This window comes from Oncorhynchus kisutch, linkage group LG6, assembly GCF_002021735.2.
Source record: "Oncorhynchus kisutch isolate 150728-3 linkage group LG6, Okis_V2, whole genome shotgun sequence".
NCBI lineage: Eukaryota > Metazoa > Chordata > Actinopteri > Salmoniformes > Salmonidae > Oncorhynchus > Oncorhynchus kisutch.
In genome coordinates this window covers 81412469-81439493 of record NC_034179.2, presented here as the reverse complement: position 1 = coordinate 81439493, position 27025 = coordinate 81412469, and the positions used below count along the sequence as shown (strand labels likewise).

The 27025-nt window shown below is 45.6% G+C and overlaps 1 protein-coding gene across 3 annotated transcripts in view; it reads left to right on the top strand.

Annotated features, from left to right (window-relative positions):
- The window catches only part of LOC109897635 (liprin-alpha-3), a 37624-nt gene that overhangs the window by 2777 nt on the left and 7822 nt on the right, over positions 1–27025 (top strand). Inside the window, exons 2-28 of one of the 3 annotated variants that reach the window (XM_031827874.1) lie at positions 1572–2669; positions 9006–9107; positions 11845–12009; positions 12271–12345; positions 12436–12495; positions 12655–12789; positions 12925–13017; positions 13697–13749; positions 13890–13983; positions 14192–14326; positions 16370–16453; positions 17025–17156; positions 17543–17605; positions 17694–17776; positions 18117–18282; positions 18461–18657; positions 18892–19132; positions 19813–19946; positions 20044–20195; positions 20338–20434; positions 20578–20659; positions 20775–20975; positions 21731–21793; positions 23947–23973; positions 24147–24322; positions 24802–24899; positions 25166–25341. In XM_031827874.1, coding sequence (XP_031683734.1) covers positions 2340–2669; positions 9006–9107; positions 11845–12009; positions 12271–12345; positions 12436–12495; positions 12655–12789; positions 12925–13017; positions 13697–13749; positions 13890–13983; positions 14192–14326; positions 16370–16453; positions 17025–17156; positions 17543–17605; positions 17694–17776; positions 18117–18282; positions 18461–18657; positions 18892–19132; positions 19813–19946; positions 20044–20195; positions 20338–20434; positions 20578–20659; positions 20775–20975; positions 21731–21793; positions 23947–23973; positions 24147–24322; positions 24802–24899; positions 25166–25341 — 3414 coding nt within the window. In that variant the 5' untranslated portion in view covers positions 1572–2339. Of the gene's footprint in view, positions 1–1571; positions 2670–9005; positions 9108–11844; positions 12010–12270; positions 12346–12435; positions 12496–12654; positions 12790–12924; positions 13018–13696; positions 13750–13889; positions 13984–14191; positions 14327–16369; positions 16454–17024; positions 17157–17542; positions 17606–17693; positions 17777–18116; positions 18283–18460; positions 18658–18891; positions 19133–19812; positions 19947–20043; positions 20196–20337; positions 20435–20577; positions 20660–20774; positions 20976–21730; positions 21794–23633; positions 23974–24146; positions 24323–24801; positions 24900–25135; positions 25342–27025 lie in introns of those variants that run through there. The other 2 variants (XM_031827873.1, XM_031827875.1) reach the window with 2 other exon arrangements.

Sequence of the window (27025 nt, the reverse complement as noted above, 5' to 3'; positions counted from 1 at the left end):
CGCATCGATTATATGCAATGCAGGACACGCTAGATAAACTAGTAATATCATCAACCATGTGTAGTTAACTAGTGATTATGATTGATTGATTGATTGTTTTATAAGATAAGTTTAATGCTAGCTAGCAACTTACCTTGGCTTACTGCATTCGCATAACAGGCAGTCTCCTCGTGGAGTGCAATGAGAGGCAGGTGGTTAGAGCCTTGGACTAGTTAACTGTAAGTTTGCAAGATTGAATCCCCCGAGCTGACAAGATGAAAATCTGTCGTTCTGCCCCTGAACGAGGCAGTTAACCCACTGTTCCTAGGCCGTCATTGAAAATAAAAATGAGTTCTTAACTGACTTGCCTAGTTAAATGAAGATTAAATAAAGGCGTAAAAAAAATACAGATTTTCGATTGTTATGAAAACTTGAAATCGGCCCTAATTAATCGGCCATTCCGATTAATCGGTCAACCTCTAATTATGAGATCCAAGGATGAGACTCTTTCAACTTGTCAATTACAATTATATAAGTTGATTTAGAGCCTTGAGAGTTTAATGGAAAAACACTAATTTCTCTCTTCCTTTACCCTGTTTCTCTCTTCCTTTCCCCTGTTTCTCTCTTCCTTTCCCCTGTTTCTCTCTTCCTTTCCCCCATTTCTCTCTTCCTTTACCCTGTTTCTCTCTTCCTTTCCCCTGTTTCTCTCTTCGTTTCCCCTGTTTCTCTCTTCCTTTCCCCCATTTCTCTCTTCCTTTACCCTGTTTCTCTCTTCCTTTCCCGTTTCTCTCTTCCTTTCTCCTGTTTCTCTCTTCCTTTACCCTGTTTCTGTCTTCCTTTACCCTGTTTCTCTCTTCTTTTACCCTGTTTCTCTCTTCCTTTCCCCTGTTTCTCTCTTCGTTTCCCGTTTCTCTCTTCCTTTACCCTGTTTCTCTCTCTTCATTTCCCCTGTTTCTCTCTTCCTTTCTCCTGTTTCTCTCTTCCTTTACCCTGTTTCTCTCTTCCTTTACCCTGTTTCTCTCTTCCTTTACCCTGTTTCTCTCTTCCTTTCCCCTGTTTCTCTCTTCCTTTCCCCTGTTTCTCTCTTCTTTTCCCCTGTTTCTCTCTTCTTTTCCCCTGTTTCTCTCTTCCTTTCTCCTGTTTCTCTCTTCCTTTACCCTGTTTCTCTCTTCCTTTACCCTGTTTCTCTCTTCCTTTACCCTGTTTCTCTCTTCCTTTACCCTGTTTCTCTTTTCCTTTACCCTGTTTCTCTCTTCCTTTCCCCTGTTTCTCTCTTCTTTTCCCCTGTTTCTCTCTTCTTTTCCCCTGTTTCTCTCTTCTTTTACCCTGTTTCTCTCTTCTTTTCCCCTGTTTCTCTCTTCCTTTCTCCTGTTTCTCTCTTCCTTTACCCTGTTTCTCTCTCTTCCTTTCCCCTGTTTCTCTCTTCCTTTACCCTGTTTCTCTCTTCCTTTACCCTGTTTCTCTCTTCTTTTCCCCTGTTTCTCTCTTCTTTTCCCCTGTTTCTCTCTTCCTTTTCCCTGTTTCTCTATTATTGTCCCCTGTTTCCCTCTTCTTTTTCCCTGTTTATGATCATCTTGTTCTCTATTTTCCAGCTGCTTCTCTCATCTGTCTGAAGACCACCCTGGGGTGTCCAAGGCCCTCCACTACACCTGCCCTCCCTCTTGCCCCTTCCCTAAACTCTTTCACCCCCATGGACTCCTCCTATCTCGTCCTACCACTTTCGACCTTGCCTTTGGAAACCTAACTGCACCCCACCCAAAGACATACACCGTACCCCAAAGGTATCTCACAATTACATGGGCCCTGTCACTCAGCCAGACTCACTGAGACAATCAATCAGTTATTATCACCACAAGCAGAGAGACAATCAGGTGTTTGCTAGACACAGCAGAGCTATTCCTATTGTAGCAATACATCCAAAGGAGCTAATTCGGTGAAGCCAGGAAGTAGAGATGAGGAAGTAGCAAGGTACAGAGTGATAAGCCGTTAACCAACCAAACACAGGCTTGTTAGTGATGACTGTGTTGTCTTATTCATAGAGAGGTGAGGTACAGAGGAGAGAGAAGGGTAACAGAGTGCCACCATTCTGCTTGCCTGTCAACCAACCTCTCTCACATAGTAACAGGAGAAAAGGACAAGGACACAAACATAAGAGAGAGTCCAAGGGCCAAAGCGAGGCAGAGAGAAATAGAGAGAGAGAGACAAAAGAGAATAGAGTGCCCTTCACACCTTACCTCATACAAGCCCTTGGGAAAATATTCTGTGGGCTCCTTGAAGCAAATTTTCCCAGAACAATCCCACACTCTCCACCGACACCCACCAACTTTCAGCTAACACCCCACACACTCTCCGGCCTCAAGATGATGTGCGAGGTGATGCCCACCATCTCTGAGGATGGGCGTGGCGGGAGTGGGGGAGGGCCTTCCTCTCCGGGAGGGAGTGGCGGGGGAATGGGAGGCGGTATGGGGGGTGGGTACGGGGGCAGAGGGGAGCCCCGGGGCGGAGGTGACGAGGGGGGCAGCACCGGGAATCTGGAATCTCTGATGGTGAACATGCTGACGGAGAGGGAGAGGCTGCTGGACAGCCTGAGGGAGACTCAGGACAGTCTGGGGACAGCCCAGCTTCGACTCCGAGACCTGGGCCATGAGAAGGACTCCCTCTCAAGACAGCTGTCTATCGCCCTACCACAGGTACACACGGGGAGGGGGTGTGTGTCTGTGTGTGTGTGTACATTCGTGTGTCCGTGTTTGCGCGTGCACTTGCTGCATATGTGGCTGCCTGTGTGTGTGTTTCTGTGTGCATGAGTGTGTGTTGTATGTGTGTTTACTTACTAAGTGTGAGATCTGGACAAAGAATCTATAGAGACCTTCCTGTTGCCTCGCTGCAAGCACATTGTGAGTGTGAAAAAGAGAGAGTGAGTGTATACTGTGCATTCGGAAAGTATTCAGACCCCTTGACTTTTTTCACATTATGTTACTTTACAGCCTTATTCTAAAATTGATTAAATTAAATATTTCCCTCATCAATCTACACACAATGTCCCATAATGACAAAGTGAAAACAGGTTTTTAGAATAAAAAAATAAACTGAAATACCTTATTTACATAAGTATTCAGACCCTTTGCTATGAGACTCCATCCTGTTTGTTTGGGCTCTGGTGCATCCTGTTTCCATTGATCATCCTTGAGGTGTTTCTACAACTTGATTGGAGTCCACCTGTGGTAAATTCAATTGATTGGACATGATTTGGAATGGCACACACCTGTCTATATAAGTCCCACAGTTGACAGTGGCCTCCATCATTATTAAATGGAAGAGGTTTGGAACCATCAAGACTCTTCCTAGAGCTGGCTGCCCGGCCAAACTGAGCAATCGTGGGAGAAGGGCCTCAAGAATCCGATGGTCACTCTGACAGAGCTCAAGAGTTCCTCTGTGGAGAAGGGAGGACCTTCCAGAAGGACAACCATCTCTGCAGCACCGCCAATCAGACCTTTATGGTAGAGTAGCCACTCCTCAGTAAAAGGCACATGACAGCCCGCTTGGAGTTTGCCAAAAGGCACCTAAAGGACTCTCAGACCACGAGAAACAAGTTTCTCTGGTCTGATGAAACCAAGATTGAACTCTTTGGCTTGAATGCCAAGTGTCACATCTGGAGGAAACCTGGCACCATCCCTACGGTAAAGCATGATGGTTGCAGCATCATGCTGTGGTGATGTTTTTCAGTGACATGGACTGGGAGACTAGTCAGGATTGAGGGAAAGATGAACAGAGCAAATTACAGAAAACCTGCTCCAGAGCGCTCAGGACCTCAGACTGGGGAAAAGGTTCACCTTCCAACAGGACAATGACCCTGAACAGGACAAGCACACAGCCAAGACTACGCAGGAGTGGCTTCAGGACAACTCTCTGAATGTCCTTGAGTGGCCCAGCCAGAGCCCGGACCTGAACCTGATCAAACATCTCTGTAGAGACCTGAAAATAGCTGTGCAGCGACGCTTCCCATCCAACCTGACAAAACTTGAGAGGATCTGCAGAGAAGAATGGGAGAAACTCCACCAAATACAGGTGTGCCAAGCTTGTAGTGTCATACCCAAGAAGACTCAAAGCTGTAATCGCTGCCAAAGGTCCTTCAACAAAGTGCTGAGTAAACGGTCTGAATACTTATGTAAATGTTATATTTCAGTTTTTTATGCTTAGACTTAACATGGTTCTGGTTTTATGTTGCTTCTCTTAACCATACTGAGCTATCCTGCTATCTACTGGACTCACCAATGAGCTGTTCAGTTTGTTCCATCTGTACTTAGCTGTTCCGTCTGTTCTTGTTGGTATGTGGTTGTTCCTGCTCCTACGGACCATTTCTGGTGCATACTGAGCAGGGCTGTGGCTGAATCATGACTTAGACTTCATGACAGACTGTTACATATTATTGCCGGTTCCATTCGATTGAGTAAAGACCTCTATAATACCCAGGCCAATATTAGCCCACATCCTTATGCCCGTAGAGTAATCATTCTAGTGTGACTGACGCCACTGAACATGCGAAAAGGACTCCATCTTGGATTTCAGACAGGCAGTCTCCCTGGATGCCTAAGATGAGTGATGCGGTTTATTTTGTTAGAACCCATATGTTCTCTGAACTATTGAAAGCAATAACAGATGTGATAGGACAATGTGTTCTTACTGAGAATGACTGGACATTAAAGGGCCATATTACCTCACTGAGAGGGGAATCAATATGGTGCACACATCTACGGACACACACATACACACATACACACACACACACATACACACATACACACATACACACACACACACACATACACACATACACACACACACATACACACACACACACACACACACACACACACACACACACACACACACACACACACACACACACACACACACACACACACACACACACACACACACACACACACATACACACATACACACATACACACATGATGCGAGCAGCACAGAGCGTTGTGATATATTCAACACCAGCGCTAGCAGCACAGAGCGCTGTGATAGATTCAACACTAGAGCTAGCAGCACAGAGCGCTGTGATAGATTCAACACTAGAGCTAGCAGCACAGAGCGCTGTGATATATTCAACACCAGCGCTAGCAGCACAGAGCGCTGTGATAGATTCAACACTAGAGCTAGCAGCACAGAGCGCTGTGATAGATTCAACACTAGGGCTAGCAGCACAGAGTGCTGTGATAGATTCAACACTAGAGCTAGCAGCACAGAGCGTTGTGATAGATTCAACACCAGCAGGGTTCATTGAGTGCGTCTGCTCAGAGTGTGCCGCCACTGCTGAGAAAGAGAGAGAGGGAGAGTGGAGAGAGACAGATTGATAGAGAGAGAGGGCTGCAGAGTGAGAATAAGAGCATGGTACAGAGAGAGAACTGGTGGTGTGAAACACACACACAGACTAACGAATCAGGCCAATTTGCATATTGCTGCATACTAATGATGGAGCTTCTGGCATCTATTCTTAGGTGTTCTGGGTTATCACATGGAGAGATAGAGATGGATGAAGGATTGTGAGGATGAGAGCGGAGTAGGCCGGGTGAGAGGATGAGAGGGATTGATGGAGGCTTGGTACAGTCGGGAGACACCTTAAGGTAGTTTATGATCACATTGTGTCTTGGACTGTGGAGGGGGAGTGAGACAAGGATAGTAGAAAGAGAGAACTCTAGATAGAGAAAGCAAATAATTGTGGGATATTGGTGCCAAAAGCTGTCTTTTCACCTAGAGTCAATCCCAGAAATCCAAATTCCTATGGGTCTGCTGTGTACCATCTGTACATCACCCCTAACTTTCCCCCTGTCTTCTTTTTCCTTTTTCCCCTGTCTTCTTTTTCCCTTTTCCCCCTGTCTTCTTTTTCCTTTTTCCCGTCTTCTTTTTCCTTTTCCCCCTGTCTTCTTTTTCTCTTTTTCCCTGTCTTCTTTTTCCCTGTCTTCTTTTTCCCTTTTTCCCCTGTCTTCTTTTTCCCTTTTTCCCCTGTCTTCTTTTTCCCTTGTCTTCTTTTTCCCTGTCTTCTTTTTCCTTTTTCCCCTGTCTTCTTTTTCCTTTTTCTCCTGTCTTCTTTTTCCTTTTTCCCCTGTCTTCTTTTTCCTTTTTCTCCTGTCTTCTTTTTCCTTTTTCCCCTGTCTTCTTTTTCCTTTTTCCCCTGTCTTCTTTTTCCTTTTTCCCCTGTCTTCTTTTTCCTTTTTCTCCTGTCTTCTTTTTCCTTTTTCCCCTGTCTTCCTTTTCCTTTTTCCCCTGTCTTCTTTTTCCTTTTTCTCCTGTCTTCTTTTTCCTTTTCCCCCTGTCTTCTTTTCCTTTTTCTCCTGTCTTCTTTTTTCCTTTTTCCCCTGTCTTCTTTTTCCTTTTTCCCCTGTCTTCTTTTTCCTTTTTCCCCTGTCTTCTTTTTCCTTTTTCCCCTGTCTTCTTTTCCTTTTTCTCCTGTCTTCTTTTTCCTTTTTCCCCTGTCTTCTTTTTCCTTTTTCCCCTGTCTTCTTTTTCCTTTTTCCCCTGTCTTCTTTTTTCCTTTCTCCCCTGTCTTCTTTTTCTCTTTTTCCCCTGTCTTCTTTTTCCCGTTTCCCCTGTCTTCTTTTTCCCGTTTCCCCTGTCTTCTTTTTCCTTTTCCCCCTGTCTTCTTTTTCCTTTATCCCCTGTCTTCTTTTTCCTTTTTCCCCTGTCCTCTTTTTCCCGTTTCCCCTGTCTTCTTTTTCCTTTTCCCCCTGTCTTCTTTTTCCTTTATCCCCTGTCTTCTTTTTCCTTTTCCCCTGTCTTCTTTTTATCATTTTCCCCTGTCTTCTTTTTATCATTTTCCCCTGTCTTCTTTTTCCTTTTCCCCTGTCTTCTTTTTATCATTTTCCCCTGTCTTCTTTTTCCCTTTTCCCTGTCGTCTTTTTCTCTTTTTCCCCTGTCTTCTTTTTCTCTTTTTCCCCTGTCTTCTTTTTCCTTTTTCTCCTGTCTTCTTTTTCCTTTTCCCCTGTCTTCTTTTTTCCTTTTCCCCTGTCTTCTTTTTCCTTTTTCCCCTGTCTTCTTTTTCCTTTTTCCCCTGTCTTCTTTTTCCTTTTTCCCTTGTCTTCTTTTTCCTTTTCCCCCTGTCTTCTTTTTCCTTTTTCCCCTGTCCTCTTTTTCCTTTTTCCCCTGTCTTCTTTTTCCTTTTTCCCTTGTCTTCTTTTTCCTTTTCCCCCTGTCTTCTTTTCCTTTTTCTCCTGTCTTCTTTTTCCTTTTTCCCCTGTCTTCTTTTTCCTTTTCTCCTGTCTTCTTTTTCCTTTTTCCCCTGTCTTCTTTTTCCTTTTCCCCTGTCTTCTTTTACCTTTTTCCCCTGTCTTCTTTTCCTTTTTCTCCTGTCTTCTTTTCCTTTTTCCCCTGTCTTCTTTTTCCTTTTTCCCTGTCTTCTTTTTCCTTTTTCCCCTGTCTTCTTTTTGCCTTTCTCCCCTGTATTCTTTTTCTCTTTTTCCCCTGTCTTCTTTTTCCCGTTTCCCCTGTCTTCTTTATCCCGTTTCCCCTGTCTTCTTTTTCCTTTTCTCCCTGTCTTCTTTGTCCTTTATCCCCTGTCTTCTTTTTCCTTTTTCCCCTGTCCTCTTTTTCCCGTTTCCCCTGTCTTCTTTTTCCTTTTCCCCCTGTCTTCTTTTTCCTTTTTCCCCTGTCTTCTTTTCCTTTTTCCCCTGTCTTCTTATTCCCGTTTTCTCCTGTCTTCTTTTCCTTTTTCCCGTCTTCTTCTTTTTCCTTTTTCCCCTGTCGTTTTTTCCCCGTTTTCTCCTGTCTTCTTTTTCCTTTTTCCCGTCTTCTTCTTTTTCCTTTTTCCCCTGTCTTCTTTTTCCTTTTTCCCCTGTCTTCTTTTCCCGTTTTCTCCTGTCTTCTTTTTCCTTTTCCCCCTGTCTTCTTTTTCTCGTTTTCTCCTGTCTTCTTTTTCCTTTTCCCCCTGTCTTCTTTCTCCTTTTTTACCCTGTCTTCTTTTTCCTTTTTTACCCTGTCTTCTTTTTCCTTTTTTACCCTGTCTTCTTTTTCCTTTTCCCCCTGTCTTCTTTTTCCTTTTCCCCCTGTCTTCTTTTTCCTTTTCCCCCTGTCTTCTTTTTCCTTTTTTACCCTGTCTTCTTTTTCTCTTTTCTCCTCTATCAGTAGTTACCACTGATGTGCACACTGACAGCCCAGTCCCTAATCTTCCTACCAGTCCACTGAACACAATTATCAACAGTGTTATGTTATAATGCTCCAGGGCATGTAGAATTACACCATATACTGGAAGAGCTGGACTGAGCACCAATGCCTCCCAGTGGCTTGTGGACACGCCCATGATTCAGTCTTCACATGCTCCAGGACACGGGCGGTTGCATGCCTTTCCTTACTGTGACACTGATAGTGAATGTGTGTCACGGCTTTGTCACGCACGGGTAAAGTCCATCTGAGCCAAGATGGCCGTCAGGACAGAGGATGGTACAGTGTCATATGTGGCCATATGTCAGCCTAGCCTACACAACGTGGCTGGCCCCGCCATGGCCATGAGGAATGGCCATGAGGTGTTCACTGGAGTGTTATGAGCAACCCAAGTCAGGAACATAGACATTATCTGCTCCCAGATATACGTAGTTGGAAACGCAACGTCATACTATAGACACAGTGGTGTCACACATACACACACAGTGGAGGCTGTTGGGAGGAGCTATAGGAGGATGGGCTCATTGTAATGGCTGGATTGGAAGGCTTGGAATGGGGTCAAACGTGGTTTCCATATCTTTGTGTGTTATCCCCTTCTATTCATCCCATTCTAGCCATTACAATGAGCCCGTCCTCCTATAGCTCCTCCCACCAGCCTCCACTGTGTGTGTATGTGTGACACCAGTGTGTCACAGGTCTGTAATTTAAATGTTTGGTTTTTTCTCGTTTAAATGTTTTTGTGCTTAATTTTTTAACTGTTTGTATTTGTGCTGTATGTATGTGTGCTAATGTACTGTATATGATTATGGCTACATACAGTGTATTGTGAGTAACGTCGCCCCCTTGTGTCTCTGCAGGAGTTTGCAGTGTTGACCAAAGAGCTGAATGTCTGCCGGGAGCAGCTGCTGGAGAGAGAGGAGGAGATAGCAGAACTCAAGGCAGAGAGGAACAACACACGGGTTAGTCTGTTTGTGTGTGTGTGTGTGTGTGCATGCGCGCGCGTGTGTGTTGAATTGTGGGCTTGAGTGTACGTCTTTGTGTCTATTGATGTGTGCATGTCTATTCATGCACGCTTATGTTTATGCTTGAGTATGTCTGTATACCTATATGTTATACAGTTCAGTTTGTATTTGTATTTATTTATCTCCATTAGCTGCTGCCAAATTTGAAAAACATTACAATACATTCACAGATTTCACAACACACTGTGAGCCCTCAGCCCCCTACTCCTCCACTACCACATCTACAGTACTAAATCCGTGTGTATGTTATTGTGTGTGTGTGTGTGTGTGTGTGTGTGTGTGTGTATGTGTATGTGTGTGTGTGTGTGTGTGTGTGTGTGTGTGTGTGTGTGTGTGTGTGTGTGTGTGTATGTGTATGTGTATGTGTGTGTGTGTGTGTGTGTGTGTGTGTGTGTGTGTGTGTGTGTGTGTGTGTGTGTGTGTGTGTGTGTGTGTGTGTGTGTGTGTGTGTGTGTGTGTGTGTGTGTGTGTGTGTGTGTGTATGTGTGTGTGTGTGTGTGTGTATGTGTGTGTGTGTGTGTATGCATGTGCCAATGTTCGTTGCTTCACAGTCCCCGCTGTTCCATAAGGTGTTTTTATCTGTTTTTTAAATCTTTGACTGCTTGCGTCAGTTATTTCATTTGGAATAGAGTTCCATGTAGTCATGGCTCTATGTAGTACTGTGTGCCTCCCATAGTCTGTTCTGGACTTGGGGACTGTGAAGAGACCTCTTGTGGCATGTCTTGTGGGGTATGCATGGGTGTCTGAGCTGTGTGCCAGTAATTTAGACAGACAGCTCGGTGCAACCAATATGTCAATACCTCTCATAAATAAAAGTAGTGATGAAGTCAATCTCTCCTCCACTTTCAGCCAGGAGAGATTGACATGCATATTATTCATATTAGCTTTCTGTGTACATCCAAGGGTCAGTCCTTTTTTGTGGCACCTGACCACACGACTGAACAATAGTCAAGGTGAGACAAAACTAGGGCCTGTAGGACCTGCCTTGTTGATAGTGTTGTTAAGAAGGTAGAAACTAGAGCCTGTAGGACCTGCCTTGTTGATAGTGTTGTTAAGAAGGTAGAAACTAGGGCCTGTAGGTCCTGCCTTGTTGATAGTGTTGTTAAGAAGGTAGAAACTAGGGCCTGTATGACCTGCCTTGTTTATAGTGTTGTTAAGAAGGCAGACACTAGGGCCTGTAGGTCCTGCCTTGTTGATAGTGTTGTTAAGAAGGTAGAAACTAGGGCCTGTAGAACCTGCCTTGTTGATAGTGTTGTTAAGAAGGTAGAAACTAGGGCCTGTAGAACCTGCCTTGTTGATAGTGTTGTTAAGAAGGCAGACACTAGGGCCTGGAGGACCTGCCTTGTTGATAGTGTTGTTAAGAAGGCAGAAACTAGGGCCTGTAGGTCCTGCCTTGTTGATAGTGTTGTTAAGAAGGTAGAAACTAGGGCCTGTAGGACCTGCCTTGTTGATAGTGTTGTTAAGAAGGTAGAAACTAGGGCCTGTAGGTCCTGCCTTGTTGATAGTGTTGTTAAGAAGGTAGAAACTAGGGCCTGTATGACCTGCCTTGTTTATAGTGTTGTTAAGAAGGCAGACACTAGGGCCTGTAGGTCCTGCCTTGTTGATAGTGTTGTTAAGAAGGTAGAAACTAGGGCCTGTAGAACCTGCCTTGTTGAAAGTGTTGTTAAGAAGGTAGAAACTAGGGCCTGTAGAACCTGCCTTGTTGATAGTGTTGTTAAGAAGGTAGAAACTAGGGCCTGGAGGACCTGCCTTGTTGATAGTGTTGTTAAGAAGGCAGAAACTAGGGCCTGTAGGTCCTGCCTTGTTGATAGTGTTGTTAAGAAGGTAGAAACTAGGGCCTGTAGGTCCTGCCTTGTTGATAGTGTTGTTAAGAAGGCAGAAACTAGGGCCTGTAGGACCTGCCTTGTTGATAGTGTTGTTAAGAATGCAAAGCATCACTTTATTATAGACAGACTTCTCCCCATCTTAGCTACTACTGCATCAATTTGTTTTGACCATGACAGTTTACAATCTAGGGTTACTCTAAGCAGTCATCTCAACTTGCTCAATTTCCATATTATTTATTACAAGATTTAGTTTAGGTTTAGTGAGTGTTTTGTTCCAAATACAATGCATTTAGTTTTAGAAATATTTAGGGCTGACTTATTCCTTGCCACCCACTCTGAAACTAACTGAATCTCTTTGTTGAGTGTTGCAGTCATTTCAGTCGCTGTAGTAGCTGACGTGTTTAGTCTTCCGCATACATAGACACTCTGGCTTTACTCAAAGTCTGTTGCATGTCATTAGTAAAAAATGTAAAAAGCAAGGGGCCTAAACAGCTACCTGGGGGAATTCCTGATTCTAACTGGATTATATTTGAGAGGCTTCCATTAAAGAACACCCTCTGTGTTCTGTTAGACCAGTAACTCTTTATCCACATTATAGCAGTGGGTGTAAAGCCATAACACATACCTTTTTCCAGCAGCAGACTATGATCGATAATGTCAAAAGCTGCACTGAAGTCTAACAAGACAGCCCCCACAATCATTGTATCATCAATTTCTCTCATCCAATCATCAGTCATTTGTGTAAGTGCTGTGCTTGTTGAGTGTCCTTCCCTATAAGCATGCTGAAATTCTGTTGTCATGTAGATCCGGTCCTTATTCCAAGTGGCCCCTGCTCTCTGTGTGTCTAGCTGCTGCTGGAGCATCTGGAGTGCCTTGTGTCTCGTCATGAGCGCAGTCTGAGGATGACAGTGGTGAAGAGGCAGGCCCAGTCTCCTGCCGGGGTCTCCAGCGAGGTGGAGGTCCTCAAGGCCCTCAAGTCCCTGTTCGAACACCACAAAGCCCTGGACGAGAAGGTGTGTGTGTGTGTGTGTGTGTGTGTGTGTGTGTGTGTGTGTGTGTGTGTGTGTGTGTGTGTGTGTGTGTGTGTGGTAAAGGGCTGGACAAGAAGGTCAGTGGGTGCTAAATGGAGGAGTGAGTGGGCTGGCTCCACAGGATTTATTCTTAACCTTCTTTACTAACATCCACCTCTCTCTCTCCCCTTCACTCCCACTCTCTTTCTCCCTTTCCACTATCTCGTCTTTCTCTCCCCCTCTGTCTGTCTGGGACCTCCTTAGGTGCGAGAGAGGTTACGTGTGGCTCTGGAGCGAGTGACTGTTTTAGAGGAAGAGCTGGAGTCCTCCTCAAATGAGGTGAGTTGTCCTCCTCTGCTCGTTCTCCTTTTCCTCTGTCCGCAGATAAAGCATATTTTCTAAACCTTTCTGTTCTCCATCTCTACCTAGTGCCATTCTCTACGAGACCAAATCAAAAGACGCCAACAAGGCTTAGAAAATGGGAAAGAGGTGAGGGGATTTATGCTGTATTGGCTGAAGTAAATGTTGAAGTATTAGTGTCTCATGTGCTGCATAGTTTGCTTGGAGTTTAAGGAGTCGCATCACATTTCCATCTTTACATGATGTTGTCTTTTCCTTGTCGTTTTCCTCTCCTTCTTCCTCTCACAGCGGCTGCCCAATGGACCCTCCTCCATCCTGGAGGATGGAGAGATTGACAGAGAGAGACAGAGAGAAACAGAGATAGAGCGGCAGAGAGCAGAGCTGGCCCAGCTGAAAGAAAGACTGGCCCTCATGTGCAGACAGGTGAGTGACAAATAGAGATAACTAACAGTTTGAGTCATACCAGACATACATGTGTTATAAGGAATATGACTTTCATAGATGTGATACTGACCCAGAGGGTGGCTTCTTGTGTGTAAATATTGTGTCACTCTCCAGGTTGGGGAGATCGAGGAACAGTTGACTGCAGCTAGGAGGGAGGTGACCAAGTCAGAGGAAGCCAATCAGAAACTGCAGAGGGATGTGAAGGAGGTGAGCTCTACTTCCCAATTGGTTGAAAATACGCGTGTGTGTCAGCATCTCATTGCGCTAGAGAGAAATGTGTGTCTGTTTTCCCTACTCTATTAGAGAAATTTAACAGTTTCCTGTGGCAACAGAGCCATTTTCCTACTTGGCAGCAATAACTGCTACTGTACTGTACTGTATGTGTGAGACTTGCCCTGTAGCCATGGCGACAGTATCACTAGTAAACAGGCAAGCACGTGGATAGAAGCTGGCGCTGTCACTCACACAGCTGATTGGTGGCTTGGGACTGGGAGGAATTTTGGGGCAAGTGGTCCCAGAGCCACCCAGTCACCACACCCCCTACCTCCTCCTCTCCCTCCCATTCCTCCTCCTCCTTCTTCCCTCCTTTTTCCCTCCTCCTTTTTCCCTCCTCCTCTCCCCCCTCCTCTCCCTCCTCCCCCCCTCCTCTCCCCCCTCCCCCTCCTCCTCCCCCTCCTCCTCCCCCTCCTCCAAGACTTGTGCAATAACATCTGTCACTTGGCAGAGACGTGTTTCCTCTGTCAACAACTTCCTTCAACTAACCATTATCATACTTCAGCTACAGTTCTAGTGGTTTAGCAGCAGCGCCAAGTCTCTTTATGTTTTTCTCCCTCTTTCTATTTCTCTCTTTTCCTCTGTCTGTCCCTCCCCCTTTCTCCTCTCTCAGGCTCTTTGTCAGAGAGAGGACATGGAGGAGAGAATAACTACTTTAGAGCGCAGGTAAATACAACTGTCTATCCCCCCCCCTGAATACACCAGGGAATGTCTTTTGCCATAGGCAATTGTGTCTGTACTGTTCAGTTGTACGACATTGCCTTCAAGATGTGTCTGCTGTATGTCATTGTGCTGTGTGCCTGCAGGTACCTAAGTGCCCAGAGGGAGGCGACGTCTCTCCACGACATTAAAGACAGGCTGGAGAATGACCTGGCCAGTAAAGACTCCCTCTACAGGCAGGTGGGTGAAGGGACCTGCTTTCTCCTGGTTGTTTCTGTTGTAGTGGAGAGGATTGGTAGTTTAGCAATGATAAAAGCTCTGCATTTTGCATTCAGGGTTAAGAATTATTTTTGTTACTGACTGTGAGGGTCAATTCCTTCTCCTCCTTCTCTTCCTCATCATCTTACCTCTCCCTCTTCCTCCTCCTCGTCCTCCTCCACTCCTGCAGAGTGAGGAGAAGAACAGGCAGCTCCAGGAGCGTCTAGACGATGCCAAGCAGAAGCTGCAGCAGACCCTGCAGAGGGCCGAGACGCTGCCTGAGATAGAGGCCCAGCTCGCCCAGAGAGTGGCTGCACTCAACAAGGTACACCACCTCCACTACCTGTGTGTGTGTGCGCGCATGCATTTGTGCGTGTGTGTGTGCGTGCGTGCGTGCGTGTGTGAGTACATCCAAGCGTTCATTCGGGTGTAAAATTGACAGAACTCTCAAATCAAATAAATATCAAATCAAAATCTGAAATAAATAAATAGCTGCTACGAGCCCTGCATGATAATGAATGCTGCTTCATCACACTATTCATCATATTGTTCACATTGTAGTTCAGCCTCAGGTGCAGAACATGTCAAGAGCTGTATGGTAATTCATTGCTTGTATCATAAAACTGTAATTTATAACAAACATGATTGTCAAGGAGATGTAAATGTCTCAATCATCAGCATAACCCTAAAGAACCAATTATGTAGTACTTGTTGAGGCAAGATGCCTGAAATGTCACTCCAAATCATATTCATGTACACTGACATTAGTGGAGGCTCCTCAGAGGAGGAAGGGGAGCACCATCCTCCTCAGTGAATTTCATAAAAAATAAAAAATTGTAAAACATCTAAGTTATCCTTTTCAGATAAAACTATACTAAATATAATCACGTCACCAAATAATTGATTAAAGCCCACTATTTTGCAATAACATCACTCTGTAATGTAGAACCATGGTGTATCTGGGGGACAGCTAGCTTCTATTCTCCTCTGGGTACAATACAATACCCCCAAAATGGTTCTCACCCCCTTCCATAGACTTACACAGTAATTATGACAACTTCCGGAGGACGTCCTCCAACCTATCAGAGCTCTTGCAGCATGAACTGACATGTTGTCCACCCAATCAAAGGATCAGAGAATGAATCTAGTACTGAAAGCATAAGCTACATCTAGCTAGCACTGCAGTGCATACATGTGGTGAGTAATTTATTTTGGGTAACAGAAAAATACTGCATGATAGCTGACTCAAAGAGAGAGAAAGACAATAGTTGAACAGTTTTGAACAAATTCATTTATTCCACTTTCAGTTTCACTTACTTAGTTAGCAAATGCAGCTAGCTAGTTTAGCCTACTCAAACACCCTGCTCAAACAGAGGGATGCTATGTTAGCTAGCTGGCTATGACTATCCAACATAACACTGGAACTCTTCCAAGTCAAGGTAAACTTTTACTAATTTATTGCCATCGGGGCCCGCCAGTGTAATGTTACTTCATGATTGTAGCGGGTTTACTATTGTGTTAGTTGTATTAGCTATGTTGACTATGACGTTACTTTAGCTAATATGGTGGCAACATGTAGGCTATGAGTAGTGGTTATGATATGGTTTGGCTTGGAAAGGTTTTTTCGCCTGGTCACATAGGGGGACAAGGTGAGAGGAGGAGAGCGCATGGATGCAAGAAGGAATACAAAGTGGCTGCTATGAAAGTGAACTGTGTTTACGCGTGCTCAGAAGTGTATTCATTCAGCCGATTCTGTTGGAAAATGTTTCTTAAACGGAAGCAAATGGAACATACCTGAATTTTTTCAATAGAAACTCTTGTTTGCAACTGTTGGACTAATGATTACACCCTATATCAGCTAGATGCAGGCAAGAGTGTGGAAGCCGCTATTGAATGTGTCACTGTCTGTCCATGTGTCACTGTCTGCCACCTCAACATTTTCTCTCGACCTGTGTGCACCTACGTTGTAAACTTTAATTCATAGGCTAAGTTGTAGCAACCTCATGAGGTTATAGGTCAAATTTGAGTATCCTGTAGTAGCCTAAACCTATTGTTGTTACATTGAACTGGGTGAATGGAATATGAATGACAGTCATCCAATATGCTGTAATAGAAATAAGGCCATGCTCATGAAAAACTCAATCTTAAACAGCACTGACCGCCACTGTCTGACATCTGCAAACAGATCAGAAGTGAATGTGTATGCTAGAAAACATCCTATTGGGTTTGACTATGATCTGCACAGACAGGAGATCACTTAAATGAAACGTTTTACCCAACCCAAGGTTGCGCAGTCATAATTATGTTCTATCAACATTCTGACATGCTGCCTGTTTTGACTCCCCACCCTCCTCCTCTTGCATCACAGGCTGAGGAGCGTCATGGTAACTTTGAGGAGCGACTGCGACAGATGGAGGCGCAACTAGAGGAGAAGAATCAGGAGTTACAGAGGGTGAGTCATGCTCGCTCTCCCTTTTCCTTTTCTCCCTTCCACCCCCTCTTTCATACCATTCCTTTATCACTCTTTACTCTACAATGGCATACTAATTTTCTAAACCCTCTATTTGTCAGTCTGTATTCAGATCCCAATCTCCTTCTCTCTCACTCAGTCAAGCATAAAGGTCGTTGTTAACTATCCGCCCACCCTCTGTCCTTACAATTTTCTATTTTACTCTCTCCCTGCCTCAGGGCAAGGGAGGCACACAGAGTTTCCCAACTGGAGAGGCCTTGTCCAAGATTGCAACAGGATCAACAGTAGAAACAATAACAGACATGAAAATACCTCACTATTTAGCTCCCTAATCTTTCTCTTTCTCTTTCTCTTTCTCTTCTCTTTCTCTTTCTCTTTCTCTTTCTCTTTCTCTTTCTCTTTCTCTTTCTCTTTCTCTTCTCTTTCTCTTTCTCTTTCTCTTTCTCTCTCTCTCTCTCTCTCTGTCTCTCTCTCTCTCTCTCTCTCTCTCTCTCTCTCTCTCTCTCTCTCTCTCTTTCTCTCTCTCTCTCTATCTCTCTCTCTCTCTCCCTAGGCGAGGCAGAGGGAGAGGATGAATGATGAACACAACAAGCGTCTGTCTGACACGGTGGACAAGCTGCTGTCTGAGTCTAACGAAAGGCTTCAGCTCCATCTCAAGGAGAGGATGGCTGCTCTGGAGGACAAGGTACTACTTACCGGCCCACTCACACCCTCTCACACCTCTTCACACATAGCATAGTTCCCACTCAAAACAGTCAACACTTCAACTAAAACCCATACCCCTTCATTTCACACACACCTGAGTTCCCACTCAAAACAGTCAACACTTCAACTAAAACCCATACCCCTTCATTTCACACACCTGAGTTCCCACTCAAAACAGTCAACACAATCGTCTTCATCCAGTTTCTATTCAAGACTGTTGTCACTTCAATATTAAACCCACTCTGGCTCTAAACAGCTACTCTGGAATACAGTTCGGACCTCATGGCATTGATAATGTGTAATTACAGATATGTTGTTGTTATGCAGTAGACCTAGTAAAGTTTTTTTTAATGGTGAACCTTTCAGAATGCTCTCTCTGAGGAACTTTCTAACATGAAGAAGATCCAGGACGACCTTCTAGCAAACAAGGTATATCAAGAGATAATTCCATTTTCACATACTATAATTAAATATTTCAATTGTATTAACTTATTCTCTCTTTCTTTCCCTGTTTCAGGACCAGCTGATAGCCGAGCTGGAGAGGATTCAGCTGGAGTTGGACCAGCTCAGACTGAGACCCGGCGGGTCCTGCTATTCCAGGTCTCCCTCCCTTCCTCAACACACCTCCTACACACCTCATACAGCTGCTGCCTATGAATGTGGCTGGCAGTATTGTAACCAAGTAGTATAAGTGGTTTGCAGTGTTATGTGCTTCCTATAACCTCTCTCTCCTACTCTCAGTATAGGTTCAGGTGTGGCCTGTACATATGGAGCAGAGAGGCTGGATGCATGTACATTCCAGTTATCTCTCCCACGCACTGTCTATATCAGTCTATCTTTCTCTTCTCCCTCTCTCTCTGTTTCTCTCTCTGTTTCTCTCTCTGTTTCTCTCTCTGTTTCTCTCTCTCTCTCTCTCTCTCTCTCTCCCTACCTCTTTCAGGTCTCTCCCAGGCAGTGCTCTGGAGCTGAGGTACTCCCACGGGGGCGGCTCCCTCCCCACGGGCTCCACCGCTCACCTGGATCACTACGTTAACTCCAACACAGTGGCTGTGGTCAGGCGGACTCATCGCGGGCGCTGGAGCACAGCCCGGGAGGACACCAGCAAGGTCAGAGGTCACATGATCACATGATCACCTTTGACGTGTCTAATATTGATAATGATATAGTCACATTGATATAGTTGATATGGTCATAAGCATCACAACACAACAAACTGAGCCTTCTCTGTGTGTATGTGTGTGTGCATGCTTGTATGTGTGTTTGTGCGTATGTGTATGTGTGCAGTACGGGGACTGGGACAGTGGGTCAGCGCTGCTGAGGACCGGGTTTGAGGGGGGTGTGGACCACGGTTGCTCTGACGATGAGGACGACAGAGAGACACTGTTTGGCTCGGAGCTGCTGTCTCCCAGCGGACAGACTGATGTCCAGACACTGGCCATCATGCTGCAGGAACAACTAGAGGCAATCAACAAGGAGATCAAGTAAGGGAGGTGGAGGAAGGGATGCAGGTAGAGAGGTGCTGTGATTGTGTACAAGCAGTTTAGGTCAAATGCAGGTGGAGAAGATTCATCCGAGGTTTCTTTTCATTTTCTCATTCAAGACCAACATTCAAGACCAACATTCATTGGTCTTCCGTCTGACATGCTCCTAAATCTCCCGTCTTTCCCTCTTCTCCCCTTTTCACTCTGTTAACCCCCCCCCCCTCTCTCTGTCAGGCTGATCCAGGAAGAGAAGGAGAGTACAGAGTTGCGGGCAGAGGAGATCGAGAGCAGGGTTAGCAGTGTGGCTCTTGACGGTTCCCCCATCCCACCCTCCTCCCTGGGGAGGGACAGTATGGGACGCGGCTTCATCCCTCAATCCCTCACCTCCTCCACCCTGGCCTCCCCTTCTCCCCCCAGTTCTGGGGTCTCCACCCCTCGCCTGTCCCACTCCCCTCACCGCGAGACAGATAGACAGGTACAGCTGCTCTGTCTGTGTGTCTGTGTGTGGGTGTGTTGGGAATGTGTCTTTGTGTGTGTGTCAGTGGAGCCTGCTGAGGGGAGGACGGCTCATAATAATGTCTGGAACAGAGTGAATGAAATGGCATTAAACAAACACATTTTTGATAACATATTTACAGTATTTCACTTTTTAATGTGTTTAGTATTGCTTTCTAGGTGTTGTCTAATAAATGCTGTAACTACTTCCTCTTCAATTCAGGGTTTATTGGAAAAAGCTGTTCAAAAGAGGACATTGTATTATCATTTCTTTGTACTCCCTGACGAAGGCCATGCAGCCGAAACGCGGCAGAGTTTTTAAACTTTGTTTCCATTGAACATGCCATACAAATAAAGGCATTCTAATGAATTATATGAAGAGTGTCTTGGTCCTCCTTTCTTTTTGATGACCCATTTACCAAAGAGCACCTTCTGTCTACCAAAATCTACTATTGTGTACCTGTACCCTTCCTCCTTTTTCTACATGGAAACCATGCTTGGAAGTATTTGATATCATTCCACTCATTCCACTTCAGCCATTACCACAAGCTCATCCTCCCCAATTAAGGGGTCACCAACCTCCTGTGGTGTGTGTACATGCGTGCGTACAGTATACATACTATATAAGGCCCCTAAATGTGTTCCATCTTTACCCTCCAGAACAACAAAGAGGATGATCGCTCCCTTGCCCTTCTTGACTCCACCCCTCCACCCACCCCCCGAGCGCTGCGACTTGACAGGATGACCCTCACCCACCCAGGGGCCATGATGGACGACCCCAGGGAATTCCGCAGGTATGACCGCCAATCATCATCGAGGAAACCCTGTCGTGCTCATATGATTCGGTCCTTCCCTGTTTCTCTTATTCCATCTGTCTCTTCTGTCTCTCAGTCTGTCAGCAGATGGCAGCAGTTCCAACAGCAGTCAGGACTCTCTCCACAAAGCCAGTAAAAAGAAAAGCATCAAGTCTTCCATCGGCCGCCTTTTTGGGAAGAAGGAAAAGGGAAGGATGGGCCCGGCTGGGCGAGAGTCTGCCTCTCTGGGTGAGAGAGAATTGAAATTATACTCGAAAAGCGACATAGTCCATGACTTTAAATGTGTTTCAACTGCAACAGGTCAAAGTCCACCTGGTGTTGACACCGATATTTGTAGTCTTTGTAACCCATGATCCCCTGTGTCTCTCAGCCTCTACGCCTTCTGAGGACCTGGGTACTGGGGATTCTATGGGACTGACCAAGGGAAGCATGACAGGAACTGTTGACAACCGCCGCAGCAAAAGGAAGTGGGTCTCCCTCCGATTCATTTCTCTCCTGAAGTCATTTCTCTTTCCACTCTCTGTTCCACTGCTTTTGTTCCACTCTTTCAGAAAGCACTTTTCGTTTTATGCTTATTCAACCTCTGTTTCCCCCGGTCTCTCTCTCCCAGACATGAGCTGCTGGAGGAGGCGTGTCGTCAGGGTCTTCCCTTTGCATCCTGGGATGGACCCACTGTGGTCTCCTGGCTAGAGGTAATCATAGATGTTTGATAGATAGATGGGAAACCTTTATAGCCATATAAACCCTCACAATCACTACATTCTAGCCAATCTGTTTCTTGCTCACCTCTTTCCCTCTCTACTCCAGCTGTGGGTAGGAATGCCAGCATGGTACGTGGCAGCCTGTCGTGCCAACGTGAAGAGTGGCGCCATCATGGCCAACCTGTCTGACACAGAGATCCAGAGGGAGATTGGCATCAGTAACCCCCTGCACCGCCTCAAACTGAGACTGGCCATCCAGGAGATGGTGTCCCTCACCAGCCCATCTGCCCCGGCCAGCAATCGCTCTGTTAGTAGTCTCACTAGTACACACTCACAGAACACAAACCATGTAGACACAATTATAGGGGTACACATGATACTATATTGATATACACACATATACGTATAGGTAACTGCCAAAATAAAGGAAGCACCAACATAAAGTGTCTTAATAGGGTGTTGGGTCACCACCAGCCACCAGAACAGATTCGATGTGCCTTGACACAGTCTACAAGTGTCTGGAACTCTATTGGAGAGATGTGACACCATTTTTCTATGAGAAATTCCATTATTTGGTGTTTTTTTGATGGTGGTGGAAAACGCTGTTTCAGGCACCACTCCAGAATCTCCCATATGTGTTCAATTGGGTTGAGATCTGGTGACTGAGACGGCCATGGCATATGGTTTACATCGTTTTCATGCTCATCAAGCTATTCAGTGACCACTCGTGCCCGGTGGATGGGTGCATTGTCATCCTATGGGGGCATAGCAATGGTAGCCAAAATAATGGCCTGCCCAACATTTTTATGCATGACCCTAAGCATGATGGGATGGTGATTGCTTAATTAACTCAGGAACCACACCTGCTTTCAATATACTTTGTGTCCCTCATTTACTGAAGTGGTTCCATTATTTTGGCAGTTACCTGTATATACACATTTACATTATGTGTAGAGATTAACATAAAAATGTTACATGCATTCACAGCAGACTCATCAACACACAAACATTTGAGTTTTTCTGACGATCATGTTTTCTTTCTCTCCTGTCTTGTGACCACAGTCGACCAGTAACGTGTGGATGACCCATGCTGAGATGGAGTCGTTAAACGCAGCCACCAAACCGGTAAGTATGTCCTGTTATGTTAATGTCTCAACATGTTCGAGACATTTAACACTGACGTTCATCTAACATTGACGTATATCAAAGGAGGTTGGTGGCACCTTAATTGAGGAGGGCGGGCTCATAGTAATGGCTGGAAAGGAATGAGTGGAATGGTATCGAAACACATCATGTTTCCATGTGTTTGATACCATTCCAATCACTCCATTCCAGACATTATTATGAGACGTCCTCCCCTCAGCAGCCTCCTGTGATCTACAGTGCAATCGGAAAGTATTCAGACCCCTTCACTTTTTCAACATTTTGTTAAATTACAACCTTATTCTAAAATGGATTAAATTATTATTTTTCCTCATCAATCTACACACAATACCCCATAATGGCAATCGAAAACAAGCTATTAGAAATGTTTGTAAATGTATTAAAAATAAAAAACTGAAATACCTTATTTACATAAATAAGTATTCAGACCCTTTGCTATGACACTTGAAATTGAGCTCAGGTGCATCCTGTTTCCATTGATCATCCTTGAGATGTTTCTACAACTTGATTGGAGTCCACCTGTGGTAAATTTAAATTGATTGGACATGATTTGGAAGGGCACACCTGTCTATATAAGGTCCCACATTTGACAGTGCATGTCAGAGCAAAAACCAAGCCATGAGGTCGAAGGAATTGTCTGTAGAGCTCCGAGACAGGATTGTGTCAAGGTACAGATCTGGGGAAGGGTACCAAAACATTTCTGCAGCATTGAAGGTCCCCAAGACCACAGTGGCCTCCATCCTTCTTAAATGGAAGAAGTTTGGAACTACCAAGACTCGTCCTAGAGTTGGCTGCCCGGCCAAACTGAGCAATGGTCACTCTGACAGAGCTCCAGAGTTCCTCTGTGGAGATGGGAGAATCTTCCAGAAGGGCAACCATCTCTGCAGCACTCCACCAATCAGGCCTTTATGGTAGATTGGCCAGACGGAAGCCACTCCTCAGTAAAAGACACATGACAGCCCGCTTGGAGTTTGCCACAAGGCACCTAAAGGACTTTCAGACCATGAGAAACAAGATTCTCTGGTTTGATGAAACCAAGATTGAACTCTTTGGCCTGAATGCCAAGCATCACGTCTAGAAGAAACCTGGCACTATCCCTACTGTGAAGCATGGTGGTGGCAGCATCATGCTGTGGGGATGTTTTTCAGCAGCAGGGACTGGGAGACTAGTCAGGATCGAGGGAAAGATGAACAGAGCAAAGTACAGAGAGATCCTTGATGAAGACCTGCACCAGAGCGCTCAGGACATCAGACTGGGGTGAAGGTTCACCTTTTAACAGGATAACAACCCTAAGCACACAGCCAAGACAATGCAGGAGTGACTTCGGGACAAGTCTCAGAATGTCTTTGAGTGGCCCAGCCAGAGAAGAATGTGAGAAACTCCCCAAATACAGGTGTGCCAAGCTTGTTGCGTCATACCCATGAAGACTTGAGGCTGTAATCGCTGCCAAAAGTGTCTGAATACTTATGTAAATGTGATATTTCAGTTTTTTATTTGTAATAGATTTGCAAACATTTCTAAAAACCTGTTTTGATTTGTCATTATGGGGTACTGTGTGTAGATTGATGAGGAAAAAACCCATTTTAATACATTTTAGAATAACTCTGTAACATAACAAAATGTGGAAAAGGTCAAGGGGTCTGACTACTTTCCGAATGCACTGTAAATATATATTGCTCTACAGTTATAACTTATACTGCTCAGTTAGGAGTTAAACTCTTTCTCTCTATCCCTCTGACCCTCCCTCGCTCTCTCTCCCTCTCTCTCTCTCTCTCTCTTTCTGAGTTTGTGGGACTACTAGGTCTTGGTGTTGAGCATCTTCTTCTCTCCCTCTAGTTTCTGTTTCAGTGTAAACTGCTTCACACTAATGACCCGTTCACTAAACTGCTTCACACTAATGACCCGTTCACTAAACTGCTTCACACTAATGACCCGTTCACTAACACACTGTTCCTCCCTTTGTCTTCTCCTTCCTGTTTACTCTCTTCTCCCCTTCTCCCTCTGCTTTTCCTTGATCCATCTGTCTTGCCTGCTCCCCCTATCCTGCTCTGCCTCTGTTCTCTCGCTCTTTCTGCCCATGTCTCTCTCTCTCCTGTCCATCTGCTGCATCTAAGGAGCTGAAAGAGATTAGCTGGGATCAGGTAAGGAATGGAAGCACTGTATTAAATGGCATCAACATATAACACACTAATTACACTATTGTATGTGGCCATTGAAAAACAAATGATTCATACAGAAAAGTACTATAAGTAATAATCGAACTACAACTGAAACAAATGAGACACTAGTGAAGGAGTCCTTTTCTGCATCTCAGATCCTGGCCTATGGGGATATGAACCATGAGTGGGTGGGTAATGACTGGCTGCCCAGCCTGGGTCTGCCCCAGTACCGCTCCTACTTCATGGAGTCCCTGGTGGACGCCCGCATGCTGGACCACCTGACCAAGAAGGAGCTGAGGGGACAGCTCAAAATGGTGGACAGCTTCCATAGGTACGTATGGCCTGCTCTCGTCTGTCTGTCTCTCACTCTTTCTGTTGCTGTTGTTAACCTTGGCACCTGGGTGGGGAGGCGTTTTTCTGCCTCGAGGGGGTGGTGAAAAGCAAATAGACAAAATTCCAGTTTCTGCAAATGAACAATGAATTCTTCTTCTGCAACTGTTTCCCACTCCCACTTCACTCACTGCCTTTCCTTTTCTCTCCGTCATTCTTTCTCTCCCTCTGTTGACACTCTAGCTCTCTCTCTGGTGTGTGACTGTGTGTGTTCGTGGCATGGGAAACATGCAGGTGTTAACGGATATGTTGAAAGATTTCCTGCTGTTGTGACACTCTCACTCTGCAGGTGTGTCTTCAGGCCTTCTCGGGGTCAAAGACACCTGAGTGCTCTAATACTTTCTCTGAGTACAGGTGAGAGTCAGTCGCCATGTCCTCTATTAACCGCCTGACCTTTTGACCTCTCTTGACCTTTCTCAGGGTTAGTTTGCATTATGGCATAATGTGTCTGAAGCGCTTGAACTACGACCGCAAAGAGCTAGAGAGGAGGAGAGAAGACAGCCAGCACCAGAACAAAGGTGTGTTCTTCCTCTCTGATATTAAATCCTTTGTTCCAATTTAGTGCTTCTCATCCATCCATCCAACCAATCCTCCATTCAGTAACAATCAAAGCCTCGATTGATGGTTAGTAGAAGGTGTTTCACTGTTTGGCTTGAGCAAAAGTCTGCACCCACATTGGCCCTGTCAGTGTAAGATCCAGTCACCCTGTGGGTTTCTTTGAGTGAGAATCAGGTGTTCTGATATTTTCTGACAGATGTCTTCGTCCCACTATCCCTCTGCGTAGATGTGATGGTGTGGTCCAACGAGCGTGTGATGTGCTGGGTGCAGAACGTCGGGCTGAAGGAGTACGCTGACAACCTGACAGAGAGCGGGGTCCATGGGGCCCTCCTGGCTCTGGATGACACCTTCGACTACACAGACTTGGCCCTGCTGCTGCAGATACCCAATCAGAACACACAGGTACACCCATCTAACCAATCAGAACACACAGGCATGCACAAGCCTCACCCCACCCACTAATCAGAAGTGATTAAATGCCTTCCCCTGCTCAGATGTTGCATGCAACAACCGATGGTTGTCTGCCACGTCATCGACTGTGTCGTCGGGACCAGATTGCTATAACATATGATGTGGGTAGCAGATACTTCAAGATAAAAGTTTATTGGTCACGTACACAGATTTGCAGATGTTATCGCAGGTGCAGTGAAATGCTTTTCACACTTCAAATACCTATCCAGGCATTGTAATATATGTCATGCGCCAGCAACGCCTGGAAAGAGAAACCCGCCCATGTACTGGATTCTTACTGCACCTGTATCTCTGTAACATCATCCCCAGGCTAACTGCTGGCTGGTGGATGACAGTTGTATCTCAGTAACATCATCCCCAGGCTAACTGCTGGCTGGTGGATGACAGTTGTATCTCAGTAACAGTGTCCCCAGGCTAACTACTGGCTGGTGGATGACAGTTGTATCTCAGTAACAGTGTCCCCAGGCTAACTACTGGCTGGTGGATGACAGATGTATCTCAGTAACAGTGTCCCCAGGCTAACTACTGGCTGGTGGATGACAGTTGTATCTCAGTAACAGTGTCCCCAGGCTAACTGCTGGCTGGTGGATGACAGCTGTATCTCAGTAACAGTGTCCCCAGGCTAACTGCTGGCTGGTGGATGACAGCTGTATCTCAGTAACAGTGTCCCCAGGCTAACTGCTGGCTGGTGGATGACAGTTGTATCTCTGTAACAGCGTCCCCAGGCTAACTGCTGGCTGGTGGATGACAGTTGTATCTCAGTAACAGCGTCCCCAGGCTAACTGCTGGCTGGTGGATGACAGTTGTATCTCAGTAACAGTGTCCCCAGGCTAACTGCTGGCTTGTGGATGACAGTTGTATCTCTGTAACAGCGTCCCCAGGCTAACTGCTGGCTGGTGGATGACAGTTGTATCTCAGTAACAGCGTCCCCAGGCTAACTGCTGGCTGGTGGATGACAGTTGTATCTCAGTAACAGTGTCCCCAGGCTAACTGCTGGCTGGTGGATGACAGTTGTATCTCAGTAACAGCGTCCCCAGGCTAACTGCTGGCTGGTGGATGACAGTTGTATCTCAGTAACAGTGTCCCCAGGCTAACTGCTGGCTGGTGGATGACAGTTGTATCTCAGTAACAGTGTCCCCAGGCTAACTGCTGGCTGGTGGATGACAGTTGTATCTCAGTAACAGTGTCCCCAGGCTAACTACTGGCTGGTGGATGACAGTTGTATCTCAGTAACAGTGTCCCCAGGCTAACTACTGGCTGGTGGATGACAGTTGTATCTCAGTAACAGCGTCCTCAGTGGCTGGTAGATGACAGTTGTATCTCAGTAACAGCGTCCCCAGGCTAACTGCTGAATGGTGGATGACAGCTGTATCTCAGTAACATCGTCGCCATGCTAACTGCTGGCTGGTGGATGACAGCTGTATCTCAGTAACAGCGTCCCCAGTGGCTGGTGGATGACAGCTGTATCTCAGTAACATCGTCCCCAGGCTAACTGCTGGCTGGTGGATGACAGCTGTATCTGAGTAACAGCATCCCCAGGCTAACTGCTGGCGGGTGGTTGACAGTTGTATCTCAGGAACAGTGTCCCCATGTTAACTGCTGGCTGGTGGATGAC